Raw genomic sequence first — 27,343 nt, 5'->3', positions numbered from 1 at the left:
TGAAAGCTGGAATAACCATGCCCATTCTTACAGTACACCCCCCATAGTGGTTTTAGGGTGACTGTGGATACGGGTCATGCAGGCTGCTGGTAGGATGGGGACAGTGGGGGTTAGGAACGCCCGGATGGGGACGGGAGTCATGTGGGACTCACACTGCATGCATACTGGAATTCACCTCGACCTCTGGCTCAGCCTCAGATGATTTGAGAAAGGATTACGGATGATTAGTGCCATGTGCTGCCTTCTCCCAGTTCCTCAGGGCCCGGGCACTGCCCGCCTGATGAGGGGCTTCTGAAAGAACGATTATGTCCAATTGTCTCAATTATGCAAACCATGCTGACATTTCTAGCAGGGGAAGGACTGGCGGGGGGAGGAGGGTCACTTCAAAGGGAAAGTTCTGGCTCCCCCCACCTCTCTCAGATCCCAAGGCTGTTTTCATGGGATCCCACACTGAGCAGCCTGGCAACATGGGGCCCTGGTTTCCTTTTCTGGCCTGGGAGCGAGGTCATGGGGCCATTGCCTCACCAGGATCATGAGGGGCCCGGCACGGGCGCTCACATGCTCCTCATGTGGACTTCTCCTCTTAAAGGGTGGGCCCTCCTCAGCCAGCTTCCTGTCTGGCCAGAGGAGGAAGCTGGAGGCCAGGCTGGGCCCTCCCCGCTCTGCCACTGTAGCAGGTAAGCTCAGGTGGGGCTAAGCGAGGGTGCAGGGAAGCTCAGGTTGGGGGCTTTGCTTCCTGGGGCCTGTTGCTCCTCTGCTGCTGAGACTGGCTGAGACTGCTGAGACTGGATAAGGGTGTATCTGTTCTCAGCTGACAAGGCCTCCAGGATGATTCCCTGAGGGAACGAGCCCTGTGTCAGCCGGCCAACACCAGGCTCCAGCGTGATGAGGCTTCCTCAGAGCTGGCTTCTAAATGTAGGTGCCAGGGATCCGCAGAGAAGCCCCAGCTCCAGGGCTCAGCCTCCTTGCCGCTTACTGTTACTTCTTAGCATCTTACCTCTGTCCCTGTGCTTCCTGGAGAGCGTGCCTCTTCCCGTGAGCCCTTGCTATCGCTAAAGTTCTTCCGGGGCGGGGGGCAGGGGTTATATCTATAAGCCTTCATCAGCTGATATTTCATCTATTAGTTAAAACCTCAGGGTCGGGGGAAGCTCAGGGGAAAGATAGGTTCTACTACACGGGGCTGTGAAGGGAGGTGGGAATTCCCTCTCACTACCAGTGGGAAGTAAGAACCAGTTTCTGAAAGGCAGTTGAGTAGTATGCACCCAAGTACAATTCTACATCTAGGGATCCATTCTGAGGAAAGAATCCTGAAGGTAGGCCAGGATTTACATAGCATTGTTTACTACAGTGAGACACATGAACAACCCAAATGTCCAAAACTGAGGATTGGGCACGTAAACCATGGTCTATCCACAGGATGAAATATAATGTGGCTACTTGCAAAAGGACAGAGAAGAATGTATAATGATAATGTGCAGAATGAACATGCTTTTCATGACAGACGCGCACACACACGTCTAATCTGTTCCCAGAAAAAAAAAAAAAAAACCTAGAAATATACTGAAAGTCTATCTGTTGTTATTCTAGGATGAAGGCCATATGGGTGATGTTTATTTATTCCTTGGTAGATTTGTATATTTCCTCTTCTTCTTTTACTTTAATCATTTTCTATAACAAATACATTTTCCTTTTGTTACCAGAAATTATACCTTTTTTTTTTTTTAAGTTTAGCAAAAAGTAGCAGAAATAATGAGGACCAGGCAGGGGCAGAGGTGGGGAAGAATGGAAATGTTTACAAGAGTCATTCCTGGGTTGATGAGGAATAGGAACTGAAAATGAAGGAGGGCAGAGAGGTAGGGAGGAAAAATATATGACAAATTTGCTCTGTCTGAATTAAATATTTAGGGAGGAATTAAAAAGGACACCAGCCTCTCTAGGAGCGGACTTCAGACAGGTTTGAATTTCGCGAAGGATTGTCTTTGGCAATCTTCACCAAATATCTTTCTGCACACTACCCAGCAGCAGTTTTAATTCATGGCATTTGCGATGGTATTTATAGCATAAATTGGCCACTGTCTGCAGTGTATTTCAGGCTCCAGAAAATGTAATTGGAAACGTCAACTAATGTTGAAAGCATTTGCTGTAATTGTTTGTGTTTTATTGGTTATTTTCTAGGAGAAGTCTGGAATTTTGTTTGGTTTGGCTCTTTGCAACCCCACTTATTTGCTTTGCAAAGTTGATAAGTACAAGAAACAGAATGATATTCAGGCATTTTAAGTGGCTAGTCATCTTCATACTGAACTAAGTGAAAACAAAACACACTTTCCATTAACTTAAAATCCTCTTACTTGGAGCATTTGATATTTTTAGAAATCTCCCTTTTGCTCTGATTGGAAATGTTTTCAAGATGTCCTCTAATTTGTGTGTGTGTGTGTGTGTGTGTGTGCACGTGTGTGCGCACATCACGCACACAAAACCTGGGCCTGGGAAAATAGAGGCGGCCATCCAGGGGAATAATGGGACCCAATCCCGGATCCTCTTCCACAACCTAGAAGTTAATGAGGCTCAACATCTTAATGCCTCCATTAAAAAGGTAGTAGCCAGAGACACACTGATATGCAAAGGGACCCGGGCAGTCGGTGGCTGCTATGCCCCTCATTTTCTAGCTCTATTAGACTCTGCAATCGGTGAATGAATTACAGAATCCACTGGGAGCAACCAGGGTCCAGGAAATGGTTGGTTCATTGCCCCAGACACACATCACAAACAGGAGCAATTTTCCCTGGCTCCCACAGAAAACACCACAATTTATCTTGCTATTTTCCAGAAACTGTGCCTTCAATTGCTATCTATGTCAGGGGGAAGAATACATTTCCAATGCTAGAGATAGCTTAAAGAAAACAAGCTAATGACAGCCCACAGCTCTCCCCTTCCCAGCTGCCAGGTCTTCTTGTTGCTATGTGCCTGCCCATTCCCCCCACTGCTTCTGGCTCTCACCCCATCTGGTCTGCTCTCCCCGTAAACGTGGCAGGGAGACAGGAAGTCCTGTGTTCATTCCTTAAGGGTTGGTCACACTTGCTATGACCCAAGGTAAAATTAATGCTGAATTGGCAAGTGGCCTCTCTCCATGGGCCATGGGCCCTCCCTAGAGATTGGGTATTAGGGAGGGCAAATGTGTCAGGCATGATGAGGTGGAAAGCATGTTGGCCAGGAGTCACAGCAACAGCATCTTTTTTCTGTTAATCATTGGAGAGGTAATACACAAATATATAAAGTTGTACAACAGTGCAGAAGAGCCAGATGAAAGTCCTAACACCCCCAGCCCCACTGCTGAGCACACTTGATGGTTTGATGTGTATTGTTCTAAACTAGTGCCTCCCAGTCAACTGTGCCACAGACATAACTTTAAATTGTACAGTAGCCATGTTAAAAAAGGAAAGCCATGTTAAAATAAGTGAAACTAATTTTAGAATTTATTTAACTCAACATATCCCAATTATTATCATTTCAACATGTAGTTGTTACTAAAAAAAAAACTTATTAATGATATGTCATTTGTTTTGTACTTCAAAATTCGGCCAAATACTACTCCCCCACTTTTTTTGAGCTCTAATATCAGACATAGAAAATGGTAGTTTGCTGTCTTATACTTGAACTCACAGCATATCTCAGTTAAGATGGGCCAAATTTCAGGTGCTTAATAGCTGCATATAGCCAGTGGCTACTATGTTGAGCAACATAGCTCTAGACCTTTGCATATCAAGGTTTGTTCTTGTACAACTGGATCATACCAGAAAGATCTTAGTACAACTTTTTTTCCAATTAATAATAAAGACATTTACACTTTAGAACTTAAAGTTCTACTTTAGAGTATCTGATACTTGCACAGCCCATGGTTGGATCTATCATCAATGGTTTAACAATTTCCTAATCGAGATGAAAAAAAAAATTGGAGGCTTCTAATTTTTCACTTGGTTCAAAATATATTGGAATAAACATCCATATATTGCCTCTGTATGTGTAAAAATGTTTCTAGATAATAAACCCCTAGAAGTGGATGTCCTGGGTCAAAGCGTATGTTCGCTTGACCCCGTGACAGGTACTGCCCAGATCCCCTCCAAAAACATACTGCCAGGAGTCTGTGAGAGAGAAGCAGATCCTTAGCCACCAGGCAGCCTTGGGGTTTGGACCTGAGTTCTCTTAGATGTAAAAACGAGGAGTTGTGCTAACCCTTCCTTGTTTCTTAAATGCCCACTTTTACAGCTCAAATGTTGACGGTTCCAGCCCATCTCTCCGGTGGACGGGGCTGTGCATGGGTGAGAGCTCCCTGTTCCTCAGTTGGCAGGGCAGGACCAGAAAGGCCGATGAGCAAACAAAACTCCTCATGCATCTTGCCTGAGGTCAGCAGAAAACTCTCAATGAAGACCCGAACTCCTATTTTTTGTACAATTACTATTACACTGTCTTTTATTAATATGGTGTTGTCTACTAAGTGCTGTCACAGCAAATGAGCAGAGGAGCAAGGACCAGCCCCAGCAGCCTGGCTCTTGAGCTGGCTGCCACAGGCATCATGTTGAGCTACATCAACTTCACTCCCACTGGTGTGCCACCCAGCGTCCCTCCCCACCCCTGTGGCCTCAGCAACATCACAGCCCCTGAAGGACACAGTCCTTGTTCACACACACCGCCAATAGTGTGGTGCACCCTCCCAGGTCCTGGGAGTCCTAGGAGAGGAAGTCCACCTAAAGAGTGGCAAAGGACCACTGAAAAGGAGAAGGTGCTCCCCATGGAAGCCAGGTGGGTACTGGGAGGTCAGCCTTGGTCTTCCAATCCTCTCTCCCATGGGTGCTGGTCTGCACCCTCCCAGCCAGGGAAGACCAGACTGAGCTCTCAGGTAACGTCAAGGAGGCCCTATACACACTGGCTTTCCAACTAGTTTGCCCTCCTGAGCAAGCCAGTCAGGAGGGGGAGCTGCAGAGGGGGCCCCCGAGACCCTTGTGGCAATTCCCAGGTTCCCAATCAGGGAGGAGATGGTGATGGGGGCAAGGGAAGATTCATCCATCCATCCCCATCCATCCCCAGCTGTGTGGGATTGAGTCTTCCAACCAGGGGCATGGAGTGTCTTTGCATTTGTTCAGACCCTCTTTCCTTCCTTCAGCAAAAGGTCTTATAGTTTTTAGTGTGTTGGTCTTTCACCTCCTTGTTTAAGCGTTTTCCCAGATATTTTATTCTTTTTGATGTTATCATCAACGAGGTTGTTTTCTTAATTTCCTTTTTGGATTCTTCACTGCTGGTGTTTGGAAACACAACTGGTCTTGCACCCCAAAACTTTGTTAACTTTGCTTATTAGCTGTAGCAGGGTTTTTTTGTGGATTCTTTCAGAGTTTTGCTTTGTTTTATTTTGGGCTTCATCTGTATTCCTAAGCAATATATTGTTTAGCTTTTTCTGCTTTTGAACTTTATATAAACAGACTCACACTGTGTGTCCCCTCGGGGACTTGCTTCTTTTGCTCTGGGTTATGTTTTGAGAGCCATTCATATGATGTGGTTTGTCTGTTTCTGTTGCCATGTAATATTCCCTCATGTGAATATGTGGGGATGGACCTACAGGTCCTACTGCAACTGGGCATCTGGGTTGCTATTTGTTGGGGATCTCATGAATGGGAACATGCATGTGGGGTCTCCTGGTACACACGAGCATGAGCATATTTTGGGGGCAAACCCCAGTATAGAATTGATAGACTCAAGCATGTGGCTGCTCTGCTTCTCCAGATGATGCCAAAAGGCCTTCTATCCTCCTTAAAAGGAGGAGCTCAGAAGCATGTGCCCATTTTGGAGAAAGCATTTGGAATCAGCCAGAGGAGACAGATGTGTGATGAGGGACAGGTCTGTGCACAGGAGTCAAGTCCAGCTGCCTGGCATGAGGCCAGCCAGGACTGGTGGCTTCACCATGACCCAGTCTCTTCTCCTAGTGCCCATTCACCTCCCAGAGTCCCTACCAAAGCCCTAACCCCTCCACTGCCTCAGTTTCCTCATATTTAAAACCACAGTGAGGGGAGCACATGCTCTCTGTAGACCTCTGCCCCCCAACAGCCACTGCATCTCAATTCAGTGTGGCAGTCATCGTGACCACAGTGAGAAATGGGATCAGGGGCTCTGCCTTTTTTCTGCTGTTCCCTCTTCTGAGAGCGCCTTTCCCCTTTGCTCCTGCGCCCAGCTGAATTCTCCTCAGGCTTCAAGGATGAGCTCCCTCCCTGTTTTCCCCACCTGGCAAGTCCCTCCCCAGGGAGAAGCCCTGTCCCCCCACACCATGCACAACTTTACAATGCCAGTGTATCTGCCTGGGAGCTCCCGAGGGCTGAGTGCACTCAGTACACCTGGAACCAGCAGAGCCTACAAGGTGAGGGGGCTTCATAAGCTACTAGCATGAAATACACAAATGCTGGCTTTCTCTCATGTCACACAAGGTGGTCTGGGGCTACAGAGGTCCCAGTGAACTTCTGAAGATATATTTCCTCTGATGTAACCCTCCCAAGTTTTCAAGGCTGGGCTGTGTGTAGGAACACTTATCTATAAATACATGAGCAGCCCAGACACTGGCCATGAGTCACGGGTCACTACAGACCACAATGGTCACATAGATCTAGAAGAACACAGCAAATGAGAACCCCATTTGGGATGCTCAGCCATGCCCCCTCCTTCACACCCAGCCCCCCACCCAAATCTACACAGCTGCTCCCACCCCAGTCCTCACCTCCCAGAGTGGCCCCTGCAGGAGTGCCCATCATTGCCAGACCCCTCGCCCCTTCCTCGAATTGTAACAGGACTCAAGGGGTTTGCCACTTGGGGTGCAGCATATTGAACACAACCCAAGGAACCGTTGAAAGCAAAGAAATTTTTATTATTTGTTGCAGGTGAGAAGACAGGGAGATGGCTCTCAAAGCACCATCTCCCTGTGGAGTTAGTATAGAAAGCTTTTTTTCAGTGTATCAGGGGGAGGGGAGGGGAGCTTGCATATACGTTAAGGAACGTATACATATCCTATTAGGCACTTTGGTTCAGTTCTGCAAGACTGTCAATTCCTAGACTGTCAACATGCTAGTGTGTACATTGTATGTTTGAAAAAATGGTGGAAAACTCCACCCACAAGAGGAGATCTTAGTATTATAATGAGCTAAAGGTAACTTCAGGACAACTCAGGGGTGAGGAGGAAGGGTGAGGCACTTCTATGCAGTCCTCAACTCCAATCTGGCTCAAACTGGCTAATGTAAGGGGCTGTCAGGGGAGACCCATCTAGCAAGGGGCTCTCAGGTGAGTGAAACACCTTGGCTGGTGTTTCCTTGGTGTCTCCTTGGCTGTAACTGTTGGTTCTGCCAAACAAAACCCATGTTTTCTCTGCTTATGCCCCTTCCCCACCTCCCTTCTGCTAGTAGCGCTTAGGCCTCTTATTTGAGTAACTTCCCTTTGCATTTTAGCTAACAAAATCTGTCCCATCCTGGCTCTCAGTCTCTGGGAGTTGTCTATTGCAAACTAGCCAATCTGCTGCACAGGCACTACTGAAATATGAGAGGTGCTTGCCGATTAATGCGTGCACGCTGGTCCCCAGGAGCTGCAGGAAACCGACTTAGCATGACTTAGATAATATTGTCGGCACAGAGCTGCTATGAGTCCAGGGAGGAAGAACACTGGTAAAAGAAAACCTTGGAAAAACACAAACCAAGATTTGTGTCTGACATTTTTAAGGGCTGGTGAGTGAGCCGTGAGTTTGGAAGGGAATGATCCCTGTCTCATCAAAGTGTCCCTGACGTTGGGGACAGCTGGCCAGGCCTGGGCTTGACTCTTAGTCCTGCCTTCCCACAGGCTTCCTGCTTCCTCTGCCATTGACAGGGGAATTAAGAACAATGTATTCCAACGCCCACCGACCCTACCTGAAAGACCCTGGGCATTTAAACGGAAGCTAAAATCTTACCCTTGTTATACTTCATTCAGTTTATGCTTACTTAAGACAGTCAAAAACTATTTACTGAATACCAATCTCTGCCTGACAATGGGCTTGAGGTTTTTCACACTAAACTATGTTTAATCTTTACAACAATCCCACTTAACAGGCAAGATAATCGAGGCTCAGGAAAGTTAAATAAATTGGCCATGGTCATAAACATAGGAAACAGTGAGTCCAGGGGTGCCTGGGTGGCTCAGTTGGTTAAGCGTCCCACTCTTGATTTTGGTTCAGGTCATGATCTCATGGTTCACAGGTTTAAAGCTCTGCATCGGGTTCTGTGCTGACAGTGCAGAACCTGCTTGGAGGTCTCTCTCTTTCCCTCTCTCTCTGCTCCTCCTGCACGCGCTCTCTCTCTCTCTCTCTCTCTGTCTCTCTCTCAAAATAAATAAATAAACTTAAAAAAAAAAAGGAAAAGGGACAGTGAATCTGGGAGCTGACTCAAGTATGACAGAATCCAGAGTCGTTTTCTCACCACCACACCTTTTATTGTATTTTTACTTTAGGGACCACCTTCAAAGCCTTAACCCAAAGAAAAGACTTTAGTAGTAAAGCCCACTGGGAAGATTCTTTCCAGGGTGTGACTCCACGAGGAATATGCCAGGGAGGCGTTGCCTCCTAGTGGTGCCACAGGGTAGAATCCCATGCACCTGGGTAAAGCGTGAGGAAGCTCTCTGTACAAGTGATGCAGGCTGGCCGGGTCCAAGGATCAGCCAAGAGGGCCCTTGGCTTCCCACAGGAGAGAAATCAAGTGCAAGCCTAGAGGAAGTGAAAGCAGAGTTTACTGAAAACATACAGCAAATACAGACAGAGTGTCTGGAAGACTCAGGAAGGAAAGGAGAGTAAGTCTTGTCTTTGCTTGGGGTCTGGCGTATTTATTAAGGATGGTGATCTGGTGTATGTGTTCTCTCAGGCATCCAGGAACTGGTCAAAGCAAGGACAAGTGCTCAGGAGCCAGGAGTCTTGGTGTCATGGTGTCTGGAGTCAGTGGTCTTGGAAAATGTACAGGACAACCTCACCGGTCACTCCTTAGATGTTATCCATCATGCTGGAAGTCTCCAAAGAAATCATTAACTCCTTGACTTTACGAGGAGGACTTACATTAAGTCATGTGTAGGGTGGGGGTGCAGGTCCTAACATGAATAGAAGAGCAGGCCTTCCCAGGATCCCTGCAATTTCCCTAGTTCACAAGGGCTCAAGAAGATGCCCACAAATATCACTGAACTGTCATTTTTAAAAAGTTCTTTATAAGAGTATGTGTGTTGGAATAAACAAGAGAGAATGTCCGAAGGGCACACAGCAACCGTTAGCGGGCGTCACTGCTGGAGGCTAGGGGTTGGAGGGAGAAGGAGGGAGAATCACTTTTCAATTCAGACACTCCTTTTTTTAAATGTTTATTTATTTTTGAGAGAGAGGGAGAAGAGGGGAGGTGCAGAGAGAGGGAGACACAGAATCTGAAACAGGCTCCAGGCTCGGAGCTGTCAGCACAGAGGCCAACACTGGGCTCAAACTCAAGAACCATGAGATCATGACCTGAGCCAAAGTTGGATGCTTAACCAACTGAGCCACCCAGGCGCCCCTCAATTTAGACACTTCTAAATCTTTGTCATTGTTCCATTGAGCATATATTAGTTGAGGGATGCTTGTGGGGTTTGTTGTTTGTTTTAAATTCTAAGCAAAGGAAAAAAACCCACATCATCCCCCCATGCCACCAGCCCATACCCACCCTGTGCCCCAGGCATGAAGCTTTTGAAGCCATCTCTAAAAGGAAAAGAATAGGAAAATGTGAGCTCCAAATCAAGATTCAGGTCTTAGAGAGGTGGGTGTGGGGCCCTATAGCTGAAGCTTCTCTGTCCTTGTGGTGGATCATCGCCCAGGCCAGTGGCCTCTGCACCTCTTCATGTTATAGGGTGACCATGTTACAGGGTGACTCCCAGGCCTGCTCCCACCCATATCCACCAGGCCCCCTAGAATGTGTTTTCTCATTTTGATGCCAGGTCCACTTGTAACCAGGGCACTGGGGCGCAAGAGCACCTGGTCCAAATAGACCAGTTTTGGCCATTTCCCATTGGCAAAATCCAAAGGCAGAGAGGCAGGTGGTGGGTGAAACAAGAAAGGAATTTATTTCAGCGAGGCCAACCCCAGGAAGACAGCGGACTAGAGTCTCCAAGACTGTCTCCTAAGTGTGGAAAATACTTCCAGGTATTAGAGAACGTGGACATATAAGGAGAATAGGGAGAATGTGGGACAAAAGCCAGTGGGAATGTGTAAGTGGGCAGTGAAGGTCAATTCATCATTGTCTTGGGGTCAAATACACGGGGGCTCGCTGGCATCAGGACAGAATTTACTGCTCTTCCCATCACGGGATGATTTGCCCAGCAGGTCTTTTGCCTGAGTTAAGAGACAAGCTGGAAAGGAGAACTTAATCAGTTAGAAAGTACCAGATAAGGTCAAAATGGAGGTAGTTGAAGTCCTCTGTCACACTCTTCACGGGCCTCCCCACTGTCCTCCAGCTGCTGTGTGGGCCAGCAAGGGCCAACCTGCCATGGTTACCAGTAACCTGTTGTGGGCACCATGCTGAGCCATATTGGAGTCTGTGGGAGAAAGAACAATGAGTGTCCTATATACACTTACCAAAATATCCCCTCATGTTTAAACCGTGTGGGAAAGTAAGAACTCTACAGTCAAAAAACATGACTGTATAAAAAGCCTCACACTGCCCAACGTGCTGGCCTGTCACACAGTAAACCCTCGTACACTGCCCAGTGGGGACATGCTGGCTGCACAGCCCAAGAGCTGTGAGCTGATCGGAAACAACCCTCGCACAACGAGGCAAGATCATAAAGAGAGCAACAACCTGTCTTTAAAATGTTGATATCGTGATCACAAGGGATTCTTGGCATTGATTTTATCTTTTTTAAATTTTGTATAAAATGGGGCACCTGGGTGGCTCAGGCAGTTGAGCGTCCGGCTCTTGACTTCGGCTCAGGTCATGATCTCATGGTTCAAGGGTTTGAGCCCTGCATCAGGCTCTGCACTGATAGTGTGGAGCCTGCTTGGGATTCTCCCTCTCTTTCTTTCTTTCTCTCTCTCTCTCTCTCTCTCTCTCAAAACAAATAAACTTTAAAAAAAACGAATCAAAAAATAAAATTTTGTATGAGATGCTATTTATCTTAGGTACTGAATTTTTGACATCCTGCCCATCACCCAAGAAAGGCACAGCAGGCCCAATAGTGCTATGCCTTCTGAGCACTGATTCCTTCCCTGGATGTCCAGGTGCCAGCACTGACATCAGACACATCTCCTCTGACTTATCTCCCTTACAGCATGAACTTGCAGTTCCTTGAGAGGACTGGCTTGGGAGGACCCAAATAGAGCAGTGGGAAGCTGAGGGCCGCATGGGCAATGGATCTCAAAAGCTTGTTAAAATACAGGTTCTCACACCCTGATTCTGATTCCAGGGCCTGGAGTGAAACCTAGATATCTTTTTTTTTTATTATTTATATTTAGTTGTGGTAAGATACGCACAATATAAAATTTGCCATCTGAATCATTTTTAAGAGTATGGTTCACTGGCATTGAGTCCATTGACACTGTTGTCCAGCCATCATCACCATCTACTCCAGAACATTTTCAGCCTCCCAAACTGAAACGCTACCCATTGAACACTAAGTCCTCATTTCCCCTTCTCAGCCCTTGGCACCCACCACTCTTAGTGCCTGTCTCTACAAATTTATTTTAGGCACCTCATATGAGTATTTGTCCTTTGTGACTGGCATATTTCACTTCGTGTACTGTCCTCAAGGTTCATCCACATTGTAGCAGGTGTCAGGATTTCCTTCCTTTTGAATACTGATAATATTGCTTCATATAGGTAAACCACATTTTATTTTGAATAATCCTGCCATGAACACAGGTGTATAAATATCTCCCTGAGACTCTGTTTTCAATTCTTTGGGGCATATGCTCCACAGTGGAATTACTGGATCATATGGTAATTCTAAGTTTCATTTTTGAGGAGGTACCATAACTGTTTTCCATAGCATCTGCTTCATTTTATTTTTTTATTCTTAATTTAAAAAAATCTTTTTAATGTTTATTTTTGAGAGAGAGAGAGAGAGAGAGACTGGGGGAGGTGCAGAGAGAGAGGGAGACACAGAGCCTATAACAGGCTCCAGGCTCTGAGCTGTCAGCGCAGAGCCCGACATGGGGCTCGAACCACCAGCTGTGAGATCATGACCTGAGCCGAAGTCAGATGCTTAACCAACTAAGCCACACAGGCGCTCCAACATCTGCTTCATTTTAAAAGGATTATTAATTTATTTATTTTGAGAGAGAGAGAGTGGGGGAGAGGCAGAGAGAGAGGAGGAGAGCGAGAATTCCAAGCAGGCTCCATGTTGTCAGTGCAGAGCCCGATGTGGGGCTCGAACTCATGAACCATGGGATCATGACCTGAGCTGAAATCAAGAATCAGACGCTTAACCAACTGGGCCACCCAGGTGCCCCTGCTCCATTTTAAAATTCCACCCATAGTGCACAACTGTTTCAATATCTCCACGTCCTCACCAACACTTGTTATTTTCTGTTATGTGTGTGTGTTTTCAATCGTAGCCATCCGAATGGTGTGAGCTGATATCTCTCTGGTTTTGACTTACCTTCCCTAATGATTAGTGACACCGAGCATCTTTTCATGTGTTTGTTGGCCATCTGTATGTCTTTTTTGGAAAATGGCTAGTCCAGTCCTCTGCCCATCTTTAATCAGGATGTTTACTATTGTTGTTATTGTTAAGTTGTAGGTTTTTGTGTGTGTGTTTGTTTTTTTTTACATATTCTGGATGTTGATTCTCTATCAGATATATGATTTGCAAATATTTCCTCCTGTTCCAGAATTGCCAGATACTTACATTTTTAACCACTTCGCCTGAACCATCTTTGAAGAACACAGGCACAGACCCTGCAGACCCCTTTCTAGAAGCAAGTTTCTGGGCCAGGTTCTATCAAAGAGCAGGGATAGAGGGGAAAAGGTAGGGAGGAGACCTGGCTCCACTCAGGACCCAGTGGCCCATTCTAGGACAGATAGCAGCCCTCACCTGAACACCCACCAGGCATAGGTCTCCGGCACCTGAAAGAGAAGAGGCAAGGAGAGTAGTGCAGGCCCTGGCACTCAGAAACTGTGGCTTCCCCCATCCACAGAGTAAGGCAACCTCCTTCAAAAGTATGATCCAGGGGCGCCTGGGTGGCGCAGTCGGTTAAGCATCTGACTTCAGCCAGGTCACGATCTCGCGGTCCGGGAGTTCGAGCCCCGCGTTGGGCTCTGGGCTGATGGCTCAGAGCCTGGAGCCTGTTTCCGATTCTGTGTCTCCCTCTCTCTCTGCCCCTCCCCCGTTCATGCTCTGTCTCTCTCTGTCCCAAAAATAAAAATAAACGTTGAAAAAAAATTAAAAAAAAAAAAAAGTATGATCCAAAAAAAAGCACGGCCCACCCCTGAGTCCCATCCTCTCACATCTGTGAGGCCACTCACATCTGTGAAGCGCAGCTTGTGTTTAGAAGTGCCCATCTGGCTTACCTGTATGTGATCCTGAAAATGGGGAGCAGAGAGAGCTGACATCCATAGGGACATGTGACTTTCAGGAGCTCTCCCCTCAAATGGTTCTGCCTGGGGCTGGGGCTAGAAGCTGACCTTGGCCACCTTCCCTTCTCTCCCTTCATTTCCTCCTGCCAACCCATCATCTTACCTGAGGTCCTGATCACCCCTTTTTTTCTAGGCTCAGTGGAGAGCCCTCAGCTGGAATACAAACTGCCCATGTACCTTGTGCATTGGTCCTCATTGGTGACCAGCACAGCTGTCTGGAGGGCGGGAGAATTCGATATCCCAACAAAAGGCCCGTTTTTATTTCCTCTCCTCCTTCAAATGGTCCAAGATAAGTGGATGTGGGAGTGGGTCCCACAGGCCTTCATTCCAGGATATTGAAATATCCTTCTGCACCTGGGGTCTTTTGTTGCATCTGTATGACCTGAAGGTCTTTCCTGTCAATGGTAAAAATGAGGAGCCCATATCAGTCTCAGTACCCTAAGCCCAGCTGCTGCCTGTGTGGCTGGCCTAGCTGCATAATTAAGTATCTGGATTGCTGGTTTTTCCTCCTAATTGACTATTTGCACTTTGAATTAAGGCCTTGTCTTACGTGGTTTGACTGCATTAAAAATGATCACTCCAGGGGCGCCTGGGTGGCGCAGTCGGTTAAGCGTCCGACTTCAGCCAGGTCACGATCTCGCGGTCCAGGAGTTCGAGCCCCGCGTCAGGCTCTGGGCTGATGGCTCAGAGCCTGGAGCCTGTTTCCGATTCTGTGTCTCCCTCTCTCTCTGCCCCTCCCCCGTTCATGCTCTGTCTCTCTCTGTCCCAAAAATAAATAAAAAACGTTGAAAAAAAAAATGATCACTCCAAAAGCAAATGGGTGTCTGCTCACATTTTAACAGGAAAACCCAATTTTGATGAAATCCATACACCAAATTCTGGCAAGGCTTTTGTCTTTGTCCATTCAGGTTACTATAATAGAATGCCATAGACTGGGAGGCTCATAAACTTAATTTCTCACAGGAACGCTGGCAAGTCCAAGATCAAGGCACCTGCAGATTTGATGTCAGGCGGCCCCTTCCTGGTTCACAGATAGCTGTCTCACATGGCGGAAGGAGCAAGGGAACACTCTGGGGTCTATTCTGTAAGGGCATTAATCCAAGTCATTAGGGCTCCAACCTCCTGACCTAATCACCTCCCAGAGGCCTCACCTCCTAATACCCTCACACTGGGGTTAGTATTTCAGCATGTGAATTTGGGGGGAACACCAACATTCAGTCCATTGCAACTTTTTCTACAAGTGTAGAAAAACAGAAAACCTTTTTAAATTCTGAATTAAACTACTAGTTACCATTCAAGATATGTCCGAGAGCTCCATTATTTGCAATCACAGCTTAAAATATGCATAAATCCAAGATGATGGAATGGGAATCTGCTGCGTTATTGGAAGATTACAAAATTAGTGATGCCGCTAAAACATCAAAGGTGTTACCATGAGGCTGGCCCCTTGGAGCCCACTACAGTTGGGAGACCCTGGGCTCAGAGACTCTGAACACCGGCCAGGTACCATGGGCACAGTATCATTTTCTTTTTTTCTTTTTGTTTTTAATTTCTTTTAATGTTTACTCATTTTTGAGAGAGAGAGAGAGAGCAGGGAAGGGGAAGAGAGAAAGGGAGACACAGAATCTGAAGCAGGGTCTCAGCTGTGAGCTGTGAGCACAGAGCCTTCATGTGGGGCTTGAACCCACGAATCATGAGATCATGACTTGAGCCAAAGTCAGACACTGAACCAACCTTGCCACCCAGGTGCCACTTTTCTTAGTTTCTTTTAAAATCAGTTATATTTTTCCTTAGAAAATTAAAAACATGATATAAATGATGAAGCAATTAGAGGAAAAAATTCTGATTCCCCTACCACAAACACAAGCTGACAAGTTCATACATTTGCTTCTTTTTTTCCTGGCTTTATTTAGTATTCCCTCTAAAAAGAGAAATGTCTTTAGAGCAGTGCTCTTTCCGATAGCCAGGGAGTGACAACAACCCAGATGTCCATAAATTGATGAATTCCTGCAATGGAATATTACTGAGGCATAAAAAGGAATGAAGCCCAGACACCTGCTACAACATGATGAACCTTGCAAACATTCTGCTAAATGAAAGAAACCAGCCGTAAAAGGCTCCATATTGTATGATTCCATTTATATAAAATGCCCAGAAGAGGCAAATCCATAGAGACAAAAAGCAGATTCGTGGTTGTCAGGAACTGAGGGGCTGTGGGGGCTGGGGAATGACTGCTAATAAGTAAAGGACTTTTCTTTAGGGATGGCAGATGCTCTGGTGTTAGTGCAGTTTCACAATCTTGGGGATATACAAAAAAAAAAAACAAAACAAAAAAACCCTGCACATTTTTAAAATTTATTTGTTTATTGAAGTTTATTTATTCATCATGAGAGAGAGATGGAGAGAGTGCGCAAGTGAGGAAGGGGGGGGGTCTGAAGCAGGCTCTGTGCTGACAGCAGAAAGCCTGATGTGGGGCTCGAACTCATGAACCATGAGATCATGACCTAAGCCGAAGTCAGATGCTTAACCGACTGAGCCACGCACTGCACATTTTAAAAGATGAATTTTAGGGTATGTGAATTATAGTAAAAAGAAAGTAAAAAGGGGGGGGTGCCTGGGTGGCTCAGTCGGTTGAACATCCGACTTTGGCTCAGGTCATGATCTTGAGGTTCGTGAGTTCAAGCCCAACATCAGGCTCTGTGCTGACAGCTCAGAGCCTGGAGCCTGCCTCAGATTCTGTGTCTCCCTCCCTCTCTCTCTCTCTTTCTCTCTCTCTCTGTGCCTCCCCCGCTTGTGCTTTCTCTCTCTCTCTCTCAAAAATAATTTTAAAAAAACTTAAAAAAAAAAAAAAAGGACAGGAAAAGGGAAAAGGTCACTTCCTATGGCCTAAAGACCCAGCTCTGCTCCCGGGCTCCAGTCTGGAGGATCGCATTACATTGTCCCAGGAAGGGCCCCTGGGTAGAAGAGGGTTGGAGGTCTGGGGAAGAGGGAACACTGGCCAAGGAGAGGCGGGGTTTCTGATGACCCCCCCCCCCCAGCGTTTCCTCCAGGCCAACCCTGTCACCTCCAGGGGATGGTGATAATAAAGCACAGGAAATCAGATCTTGAGGTTCTCCCAAGCACTATCACTCAAGTCTCATGTTATCATCCCCACTCTACAGATGTGAAAACTGAGGCCCAGCACCTGAGGGGCAGCCTCAGCATGGGCCCTTACCTGAGGCTCCTACTGGTTCTCTTTGCTGTAAGGGGCCATGAGGCGAGGTCTGTCAGGCTCAAGAGTCTCTCCTTGTCTGGCCAAAGCAGGAGCATCAGCCGAACCACACAGAAACGGCCTGTGGGTTGGAGCCCAAGGCCTCCTTCTTGCTGGGGTGAGTGGGTGGCAGGTGGAGTAGGAACAATTGTGGTGTTTTAATCTTTGTACGCCTGAAGATGGGTGGCCTGTGCCAGTGCTTTGGCAGGGAAATTGTCTGGTTCTCTGGGATGGAGAGTTTCCAGGCATGCAGGTGCTGCCCCAGGTGAGGCCCACAGGTGCTCCTGGCAGCCAGGCAAGGGCAGGTCGGGGCCCTGTGTGGGGACCCACAGCCACCTACCGCTGTGCGGGAACGTCCACCAGTGTTCCCACACACAACAGCATTCCAGAGAAGCCAGAAATCCAGATTTTCACATGTAATCCCCCTCTGGGTTAATAATAGCAGAGAATTCTTCTCTTTATACAAGGGTCAAATCAAGTCCACGTGTGGGTCACATGCAGCCCTGGGATGAGCGTTTTGAGGCGTTGGCTCTAAATACATACAGGAGATAGGCAGTTTCCTTTGGCTAAATGGGTCCACAAATCAGTCATTTCACTGTAGGGTTTGCTGTTAATTTTGGCCCAAGAAACAGGGCCATTGAGTAAACAGAGACTCGCCTAACAGTAAACCAGCTCTTATGTTTGGAAGCCACTTCCCAGGATCAGTCACAGCTGGCCCAGGCCAAACACCACTCCCTGCGGTCCTGGCCCTGTCTCCTGCCTCCCTCTCCTCCCACAGGCCCCACTCCCCCACCTCTCAGCCCTCTCACCCTTCCCAGCCCCCACCCCATCACCCCACCCCAGCCTCAGTCTTCTCAAAGGTGTCCCCCTGCAGACTCCTCCTTCCTCTTGCACATCTCCTAGAGGGTCATCCCCATGGTGTGGGCCACACTCCAGTCTTCCTACTGGTATCCTGGCTCCCCTTTGCCCCCCTATAACCCAGCCCCATAAGTTCGTGCTGCCCCTCTGCCCACCACTTATTGTGACCTAAAGTCTGTGCAGAACACGCCCCACCTGCATCTTCAGTTCCAAAGTCTGCCACATACCCAATCCATGCTCCTCAGCAAGCACCTGCAGCTCTGTCTGCCACAGGGCCTTTGCACATGCTGTTCCAGCACCCTAGAATTCCCTTCTGGTCTTTCACTTCACAGTTTAAATGTATAGCCTGTTCAGCCAAGACTTCCCAATCTAACAAGCCTCCTACCCCACCCCACGTGCACACCACCATACTCTACCACACCCTCTTCTTTATTCCCTTCATGTTCTTACCACAATCAGCAATGCTCTGGTTTATCTGCTGCCTTGTTTGCTAGTCTTTGCTACTTGATTACAATGGAAGCCCCCTGAGGGTAGGGCCATGACTACCTGGCTCATCTCCACCCCCAGCTCACAGCCCTGAACCCAGCCAGCCCCACACTGGCCACATGATGGCACTCACAAAACACCTGGAACATGAAGACGTGGCAGCCTAGTTTCTGCCTTCACTTCACTACTGCGAGAAACGCCCACTAAACACTCATCTCCTGGGGGGGGCCTCCTCCTGCCCCTCCATGGCCCATCCCCATCTCACTGAGGTGGGAAACCCACCCCCTTCCCTTCATTTCCTCACCCACCTACTGCTCAGCACCACCTCTTGCCCTCAGTCACCCTGTTCCCGTCCCTCCCCCCTATTCTCCACATGCATCCTCACTCCCTCTGCTGTACACATGCTGTTCCACCCACCCCACCATTCCCTGTCCCCAAATGTCTTCAGCCCACCTGTCCAAATCTTGCCCATACTATGAAGTTTCCTCCCTGTACTTACCCACTCTGAACTCCTGGCACCTGGTGGTTTTTGAACCACCAGGTGAAGGCTTGACTGCATACCGCCTCTATTTCCATCATGCAACTTACTATCCTGTTATAAAACTAATGACCAGGATTTCCATTTATATCTAGTACCTCCCAGATACTGTACAGGTGTTATCCCAGCTGAGGCTAAAAGTATGCAAAGCAGTTCCCATTTCAGAGATGAAATGGGGGCGGTGGGGGGTGCTGCATGTGACCCACACATGGACTTGGGCAGCTCAAGGGGCTTGGGGAGCATGATGGTGGCACCACCTCTGTGTCTCCTCACTGGGCCTCACAGACAGACTTTCCAGTAAGTGAGCACTCCTGCAGGTGGGATTTTAATCTTCAGTGCTAGTGTTCCTCTTATCTGGCCCTAAAGCACTTAAATAACCATTTGAGGGGCACCTGGGTGGCTCAGTTGGTTAAGCGTCTGGCTTCAGCTCAGGTCATGATCTCTTGATTTTGTGACTTCAAGCCCCACGTTGGGCTCCATGCTGACAGCTCAGAGCCTGGAGCCTGCTCAGATTCTGTCTCCCTCTCTCTACACCCCTCCCCCACTTGCACTCTCTCTCTCTTTCTCTCAAAAATAAATCTTAAAAAAATAATAATAACCATTTGTGATGGGCAGGAATATTTTGGATGAGTGGGCACCATCTCTGACCCAACAGGGGGATCTAAAGGGTCTACAAATGAACCACAGGAGGCTCTGCTCTTCTTTCATGTCACAAGGATGCCCTTTGTAAGATTCCATGGCTCTTTGTTTTTACCTTGGCGGTACCCAGCCCTGGTATCAGAGGCGGGAGGGGAAGGAGGAATGTTTGACGCAGGGGTCCTCCACCCATTGCCTTTCACCTGCATCACTGACTCCCAGCCATTCAGGAGGCTGAACCCCTCCCCACCATGAGCACAGAGTCTCCTCAGGTGACCTGGGTTACCTCCCTTCTGCTCTGTGTGCACGCCACTGGGGTGTGTGGGCCCAGGGGGCCAGACTGTGGTAGGCCAGGTTGATAAGAGCTGGGCCCCCCTGGAAATGCTCCACCCGAGGGATTTATTGATTTATTTAGTCATTACAGGGTAATGAGCAACTCCTCTTTGCCAGGCACTCCTGGAGGCACTGGGGATAAAGCAGAGAACTGAACAGGGCTTCGCTTTCCATGGCTTTTGTAGGAGGAGAGAGGGAAGGGAAGAGAGGGAGGTTAGTGGGATGGAATGTATGAAGGACAGAGAGCAGGGGGTTAGGGGTGTGATGGGGAGCCAGAGAGCCTCCCTGAAGAGGGGACATTTGAGTACAGGCCAAAACACTGTGAGAGATTGCAGGCAAAGAGTGACTATTGTATCTTTTGTTTATCCTCAGAAGATTCTAGAATATTTCTGGAGACTCAGCAGTAACTTGGAATTTTGAAATGAGGATGCTCTTCAGGACTAAACTTTTTTTTAAAAAATCAGTAGTTGATATTTAAAGTAAAGCACTTTTTTCCCCAAGGGAAAGTATGTTAGTCACATGCTAGCATATTCATTAGGAAAAAAAAGAAAAGATTTTTGGTGAAGCAGAGAGAAATGGGGCCATTTTGTGGATGCCAGCTGCTGTTCTTGCCCAGGGCTCCAAGGGCTGGGGTTTGGCACTCTGAAAAGGCCCCCTCCCAAGTTTGGGGGTAAGGTGTTGGCCAATACTCCCTCAGGGCAACAGATGCCCTGCACCTGCATGTAAAGGAAATGGGGGAGGGGGGCACTCCTTGATGGAGGCATTTAAATGCTGCCTGAGACAGAACAGACATTAATAAAAACAAGAAGCACACTGCTGCTTTCCAAGTTCTTCATCCACCTCAGCATAGTAAATCCTGTAGGGCAGGTGGTATTTTCCCCTTTTGATGATGTGGGACCTAAGCCTAGTTATTCAGGAGCTGGACCTTGGTTTTCTGATTGCCCACACTGCATGGCCCTGGGTTTCCTAGGAAGTGCCCACTGACTGGTTTGTTGTGCTGGGGGGCGCTGAGAGGGAGGGCCTAGGGGACAGGCAGAGGGGGCGGGGCCTAGAAGGGGCAGGGGGCGGGGCCTAAAGACGGGGCAGGGGGAGGAGCTGAGAGGGATTGAGGTCTAGAGGGCAGGGCACAGAGGTGGAAGGGCATTTCACCGTCGTGTCTTTCCACAACGGCTAGAACCATTCCCCAGTCTTTCCTGGTCACCTTGACATTTTTGCAGAGTATGGGTCAGTTATTTTGTAGGATGCCCCTCAGTTTGGGTTATCTGAGGTTGCTCCTGCTTAGATTCAAGTTATGCATTTTTGGCATTTTTATCTCTCATGCATTTTATTGGGAGGCTCATGGTGAATCTTTGTTCCATTACTGGTGATGTTCACTTGGCTTTAGGTGGTGTTCCCCAAATTTCTCCACTGTCAAGTTACTAATTTCCTCTATGATTAGTAAATACCTGTGGGAGATACTATGAGATTATGTAAGTGTACTGTTACTTTTCAAACTTTTACCCACTACTTTTAGCATTCATAAAACATGAGTGATAGTTGCCACATGGAGATTTTCTACGTCCATCATTCCTTCTGTATTTATTAAATGACTTACTACTGGAGGAAAGAGCGTTCCCGTCACCGCTATGTATTGAATTATGTATGGATTTATACCAGTGTGGGTCCATGGGCTCTTATTTCAGTCAAAAGGTTGTACTTCATTATTGTAAGTACTTATTTTCATGCTCAATTATTCCAGATAAAGCCAGTGAGAGTCCCTTCAAAGTGGCTTCAGTGTTCTTTTGGCAAGTTCCCATGTCAAAAGTAAACACTTACTGGCTAAACAAGATGTTCCAGGTCCTTCTTGTACTCTCCCTGCTCCAGTCTTGGAGATAGTCATTTCTCCAAGAAGCCCCAGTTCGCTTCAGTGGAGAACAATATTTAGAAGCCAATATTTGAACACTAAATGTACTCATTGGTGGTACGCCCTTTCAGTGGATAGAGCCAGGAAATACATGAATGTGTGCACATACAGACATACGTGTGCATATGTGGTAGGCATATGACCCCAAAGACCCTAGCCTCCTGGTATTTATGCCTTTGTAGTTGTTGCATTGGTCCCAGCCTACTGTTAGTGATGCTCTTGGCTAGGAATGACCGAGGCATTCACCAGGACCTGTGTTATTCACAGTGAACCTCCACAGAGACTCTCCCTGTGGAACTAATGTTGTGTCTGGACCAGCCCTGTAATTCTTATTATGACTGCAAGATGCACTTCAGCAAAAACTAGCAGGAAACTCTGAGGAACAAGATTTATTACTCACAAGCCTTGAGTGTACGTGGCATACCCAATGGGCCACATAGCAACGACACAAGTAGAGATAGAGATAGCAGATCCAGAACTCTGCCTTTATTAGTGTCCAAGGGTGGGGTGTCTAGGGTTTAGAGGGTTCACTCTTTGTGGTGAATTTCAGGCATGAGAGCAGGTATTAGGGCACAGGAAGGGCAAGGGTCAGTTCTCTAGGTTAACCAGCACTTTCTGAAAGAGGGAGCTTGGTGAGCGGGGGCAGCCTAGTTCTTTATTTGGCTGTTTTGTTAGTAGCTGTGTTGTATATCTGGCAGTATATTTACTCGAGATGGATGTCTTTGACATGAATGCCTCAACAGTCAAAAGCTGAATGTCAGGCACTCACATTACAAGAGAAAAAGCTTAATGTTCACTTACACTATAGTAGTCCTCTCCACCTGATTGTGGGCAGCCAGAATGGGAGACTCTTCTAATGCATGGAATACAGCTAAAGAGATATCACTTCAGATACATGGTTGTAAAGAGACCATGGCTTCTCTTGTGTGACTTTTGCACTCCCACTCTGATGGAGGTCACCCACCATGTTGTGAGGTTCCTTGTGGAGAGGCTCACATGACAAGGAACTGACTGAGGTGCTGGGTCCTTGAGAGGACCTAGATCTTGGCAACAGCCACATAAGGGAGCTAGGACTGGGTGCTCCCCAGTGGATTCCCTTTGGATGAGACCATGGCCCCACCCACAGCTTGGCTGAATCCCTGGGAGAGACAGAGTCAGAAGTACCCAGATATGCCACATTCAATTCCTGGTCCACAGAAACTGTGAGGTAATAAATTTTATTGTTTTAGGCACCGAGTTTGGGGACAATTTGTTATATTAAGCAATAGATAACTAATACAATATGTTATGTATACTTGTGTGTGTGTGTATGTGTGTGTGTGTGTGTGTGTGTGTGTGTGTAGAGAGAGAGGGAGAGAAGGAGGGACCACACCTGCCTCTATCTGGTCTTATATCTATCTCTCTACATGTTACAAATCATGGGTACACACTGATCATTTTAATTTCAGTCCACTGCTCCAGGGATTTGTTCTAATCTTCCCCACTCTCCATGCTTGTAAACCTTCTCCAACAATGAGAAACCCAGCCCCCATTATCCACAATATATTGATTTCTTTGTTCTGTCCTAGAATACACAGAAAGTAATTTCAGAATCGCTATCCTATGTCTCTGTGAAAACCTAGCCTACTCATGGGAGTTCAGTATTTGTTAGAGCTCTTATTGTCTTTAATTGAAGGCATATAGTCCAAACAATATGAACTCTGTTTTAAAAAGGGGGGGCGAGTATGCTCTCCCAGCTTCTCTGGGAAGTGAGGAGTGATGTGCAAGAGGGAAACATATTTTCTTTCCAGACAGCAAATGCTCTGCTTGGCCATTTTGCCCTGGATTGTTCTAACACTCCACAGGATAAGGGCTGGGACCTGGGCTTCAGGGGCTCACCACTCTGAGGTTTTTCCTCTGAGTGGATGCAGCCACTTTCCTCTCATTAGTGATGTGGTTTTCAAGCAGTCATTAAATTACTTGGAGACAAAGGTGTAGTGTTGCTTTCTGAAGGCCCCTCGGGAAGGTTTTGAATTATAATCGTTCCTGTTATTCAAAAGAAGCCAAGTAACCAGCTGACTCTTAAGACCTTCCCAGAAAGGCTTGGGGAACCATAGGTCCTTCCAGAAGGATGAAAACCCTGATCAGACTGTCTCAGCATGACTAAGACCAGGGCCAGGACTATCTGTGGAGCAATGAAAGTGGCATTGGGGCCTTGACATGACCTCATCGAGAAGGGCATGTGTGACATGTGGTCATTGCCGGCACGCTCTGAGGAGACAGCATCCATGGACACAAGGGAACCCCTAAATTGGAATTGCTGCCCAGATGGGTGAGGGCCACAACACCCTCAGGTCACAGGTCACACTGTGACGCTCACTCTAGAGACTGTGGGAGAGTGGCCACGAACATGAGGCTCTGTCCTCTGCAGTTTCTCCAAGATCTGATTCAGGATTCTCCAGGTTTCACAAGCTAGGCCGCTCCATTTCCCTGTGTCTGCCCCCCTCCCTCAGAGATACACACACGTTATATACACACCACATTTTACATAGCACACATGCCACATGCATAGCACACACCACACATATTACACACATCACACATATAATCATACCCACTCACATGCACACCATCACACATCAGACCACACACACACACATACACACACACACACCATACACTCTACACCCACACACCACACATACATCGCACACATGCACAAATACATCACACAAGCACACACATCACACGTACACAAATATCACAACACATATTGAGCCAGGCCTCAAGGAGACACAGGGAAGGATGTTGGCACCCTGGTAAGGTGGACAGGTTTCCTTCCTGCCTCGCTCAGCTCCACAAAGCCACCCCGTACTGCCAACCTCCTTCAGCACATGTGCGGGCATCACATCCTCTGACACTTCCAGGGGGTGGTGACCCAGCTTGCCCTGGAAGTCCCCAAGCACCCCAAATGCTTCTCCTCTGAAGTCCCCAAGCACTCAGCACAGCACCTTGCACAAAAAAAAAAATCTTCAACAAATGGATGTAGGTGAATGAGAGGTCAGGAAATGAAAAATGACAACAGCTAATTATTAGAGTGGCAGAGGTTTTTTTTTCCCTTTTTAAAAACTTGTTTTATTTTAGATTTTCATTTCAGGAAAATTTTTTATATTTTTAAATAGGTAATACCTTTATATAATTCAAAATTTTAAAGGAAGAAAAGCCCAAAGTTTTAATTTTTTTAATATTTATTTATTTTTGAAAGAGAGAGAGCATATGAGCAGGGACAGGCAGAGAGAGGGAGACACAGAATCCAAAGTAGGCTCCAGACTCTGAGCTGTCAGCACAGAATCTGACATGGGTCCTGAACTCACGAACCATGAGATCATGACCTGAGCTGAAGTCAGACGCTTAACCAACTGAGCCACCCAGGCACTCCAAAAAACCCAAAATTTTAAAGAGAAAAATACAAGTTCCTGCACGTGGGCATTTATTGCATCTTTATTCATGTTTGCCAAAACTTGGAAGCCACCAACTTCAGTGGGTAAGTGGATAAATAAACTGTGGCTCATCCAGACAATGAAATATTACTCAGCACTAAAAAGAAATGAGCTGTCAGGCCATGGAAAGGCATAGAGCAATCTTAAGTGCATATTAGTAAGGGAAAGAGGCCAGTCTGAAAAGGCTGCATATGTATGATTCCAACTATAGGACATTCTGGAAAGGGCAAAACTATGGAGACAATAAAAAGATGAGTGGTTGCCAGGAGGTGGGGTAAGATAGGGGTAAATAGGCAGAACACAGAGGATTTTTAGGGCAATAAAACTATTCTGCATGATACTATAGTGGTGAACACATGTCATTATACATTTGTCAAATCCCTAAAATATTCAACATTAAGAGTGAACCCTAAGTAAACTGTGGACTTTAGGTGATTATGAAGAGTCAATATAGGTTCAACTTTGGTAACAAAGGTACCACTTTGGTAGACAATGCTGATAATTATGGAGTCTGGGCATGTGTATATGGGAACTCTCTCTACCTCCATTTCAGTTTTGTTATAAGCTAAAACTGCTCTTAAAAAATAAAGTCTTTTTCGGGGTACCTGGGTGGCTCAGTCGATTGGGTGTCTGCCTCCAGCTCAGGTCATGCTCACAGCTCGTGAGTTTGAGACCCACGTCAAGCTCTGTGCTGACAACTCAGAACCTGGAGCCTGCTTCAGATTCTGTGTCTCCCTCTTCCTCCCCCTGTGTTTGCCCCTCCCCTGCTTGTGCTCTGTCTCTTTGTCAAAAATAGATAAACACCAAAAAATTTTAAAAATAATAAAGTCTTTCTCAATAATTTAAAAGGTGTGTCCTCTTCACCCATCACCCATGTTCCCCAGGCCTCCAGATCCCATCTCTTGGAGGGAACCATGTTAGCTGCTCCTTGTGAGCCCTTCCCAGTATATTATGTCTATTGTCAAGCAAGTGTGTTTTCATATTAATATTTCTTTTCTGTAACTTTAATGACAATACCCGAGAGATTATTCCATGTCTTACTTTTTTACTTACTATAGCTTGGTGATCATTCCCTATTGATACAGAGAGAAAGTCTTATTTTTTTAATATCCACAGAGAATTCTATTGATGATTGTTCCATAACACAGGTACAATCCCCTACTGATAGACTGTAGGTGATGTCCAGTCTTTTGATATCATGAACAGTGGTTGCAATAAATAAATGAATGTCATTTTGCATGTATTCAGGGATACTGATAGGGTAAAATACTAAATGGTCAAAAGGTATATGCTTTGTAATTTTGATATTATTGCCAAATTGCCCTTGTTAGAGGTTGTACCAACTTCTAGCTCCAGCAGCCATGTTATATAAGTACCCATTTCTTCACAACCTTCAATAGTTTTAATGATAAAAATAACATTCAGTGAAGCTGAGCACCAGTTAGAGAGTCCACTTGTAAAATTACTATGGTGTATGGGTGCCTGGAAGTCCAAAGAAGATGAGGTTCTTGATAGCAGACAAAGTCCTAATCGGACGCTTGCAGACTTCGTTGGCTTTTCCAGTAACTCACATTTATACCAGGGCTTGTCTGGGCACTGGCTTGCTCCAGGACAGCATAATGCCCCCTTTGCAGACTTTGACTTGCATGCAAAGCCTAGGTTTTGTAGCCCTATGGAAACCATGAATACCTACTTCCAAGCCATTTCTCTGAAAAAGATTCTTAAAGAGTTGCATCCACCATTATTGAAGGTGTCTATTCAGATGTTTTGGTCAGACTTCCTGTTAATGATTTTTTTTTTTAAGTAAAAGAATGAACTCTGATGATTGTGTGGGACTATATTGGTCTAGTTTTCCCTTCTTTCTCTTCCAGGGACAGAAAGCTTGGATAGAAAAAACCTTCTGCAAGAGAGAATGTGTCTTTGTAATTCCCAGCACTAAAGACCCTAACAGGTAAATTGGAAGTCACACCTAAGACATTATCCAAACCAGCACTTGTTCACCAGTTGCCAGCAACTATTCTTGTACTTGCAGGAGGGGGAAGAGGAGGGAAGAAGAATGGCTAGAATCCATTCCCTATGGGAGGCATTACTTCAGCTAAGAAGCTTCTCTGTCAAGATGCAGGAAAGATTGTTGTCTGACACTCATCCTAATCTAATGTGAACTCTCATAACTAGATGGGCCCTCAGTGTTCTTCCTAGTCTTAGGGAGATCAAGATTTCCAGGGTAGC

General features: G+C 46.6%; 1 protein-coding gene across 1 annotated transcript in view; it reads left to right on the top strand.

Moving 5' to 3' along the window:
• The first annotated feature begins 532 nt into the window (after nt 1–532).
• TRPM1 (transient receptor potential cation channel subfamily M member 1) overlaps nt 533–27,343 on the top strand; it is a 95,764-nt gene continuing 68,953 nt past the window's right edge. Inside the window, exons 1-3 of the mRNA XM_030317535.1 lie at nt 533–677; nt 4,264–4,400; nt 26,986–27,065. Coding sequence (XP_030173395.1) covers nt 533–677; nt 4,264–4,400; nt 26,986–27,065 — 362 coding nt within the window. The remainder of the gene's footprint in view (nt 678–4,263; nt 4,401–26,985; nt 27,066–27,343) is intronic.

The sequence above is a fragment of the Lynx canadensis genome, chromosome B3 (genome assembly GCF_007474595.2).
Source record: "Lynx canadensis isolate LIC74 chromosome B3, mLynCan4.pri.v2, whole genome shotgun sequence".
Classification (NCBI taxonomy): domain Eukaryota; kingdom Metazoa; phylum Chordata; class Mammalia; order Carnivora; family Felidae; genus Lynx; species Lynx canadensis.
Note: the sequence above shows the minus strand (reverse complement) of the source record. Positions and strands in the feature narration are given on the sequence as shown.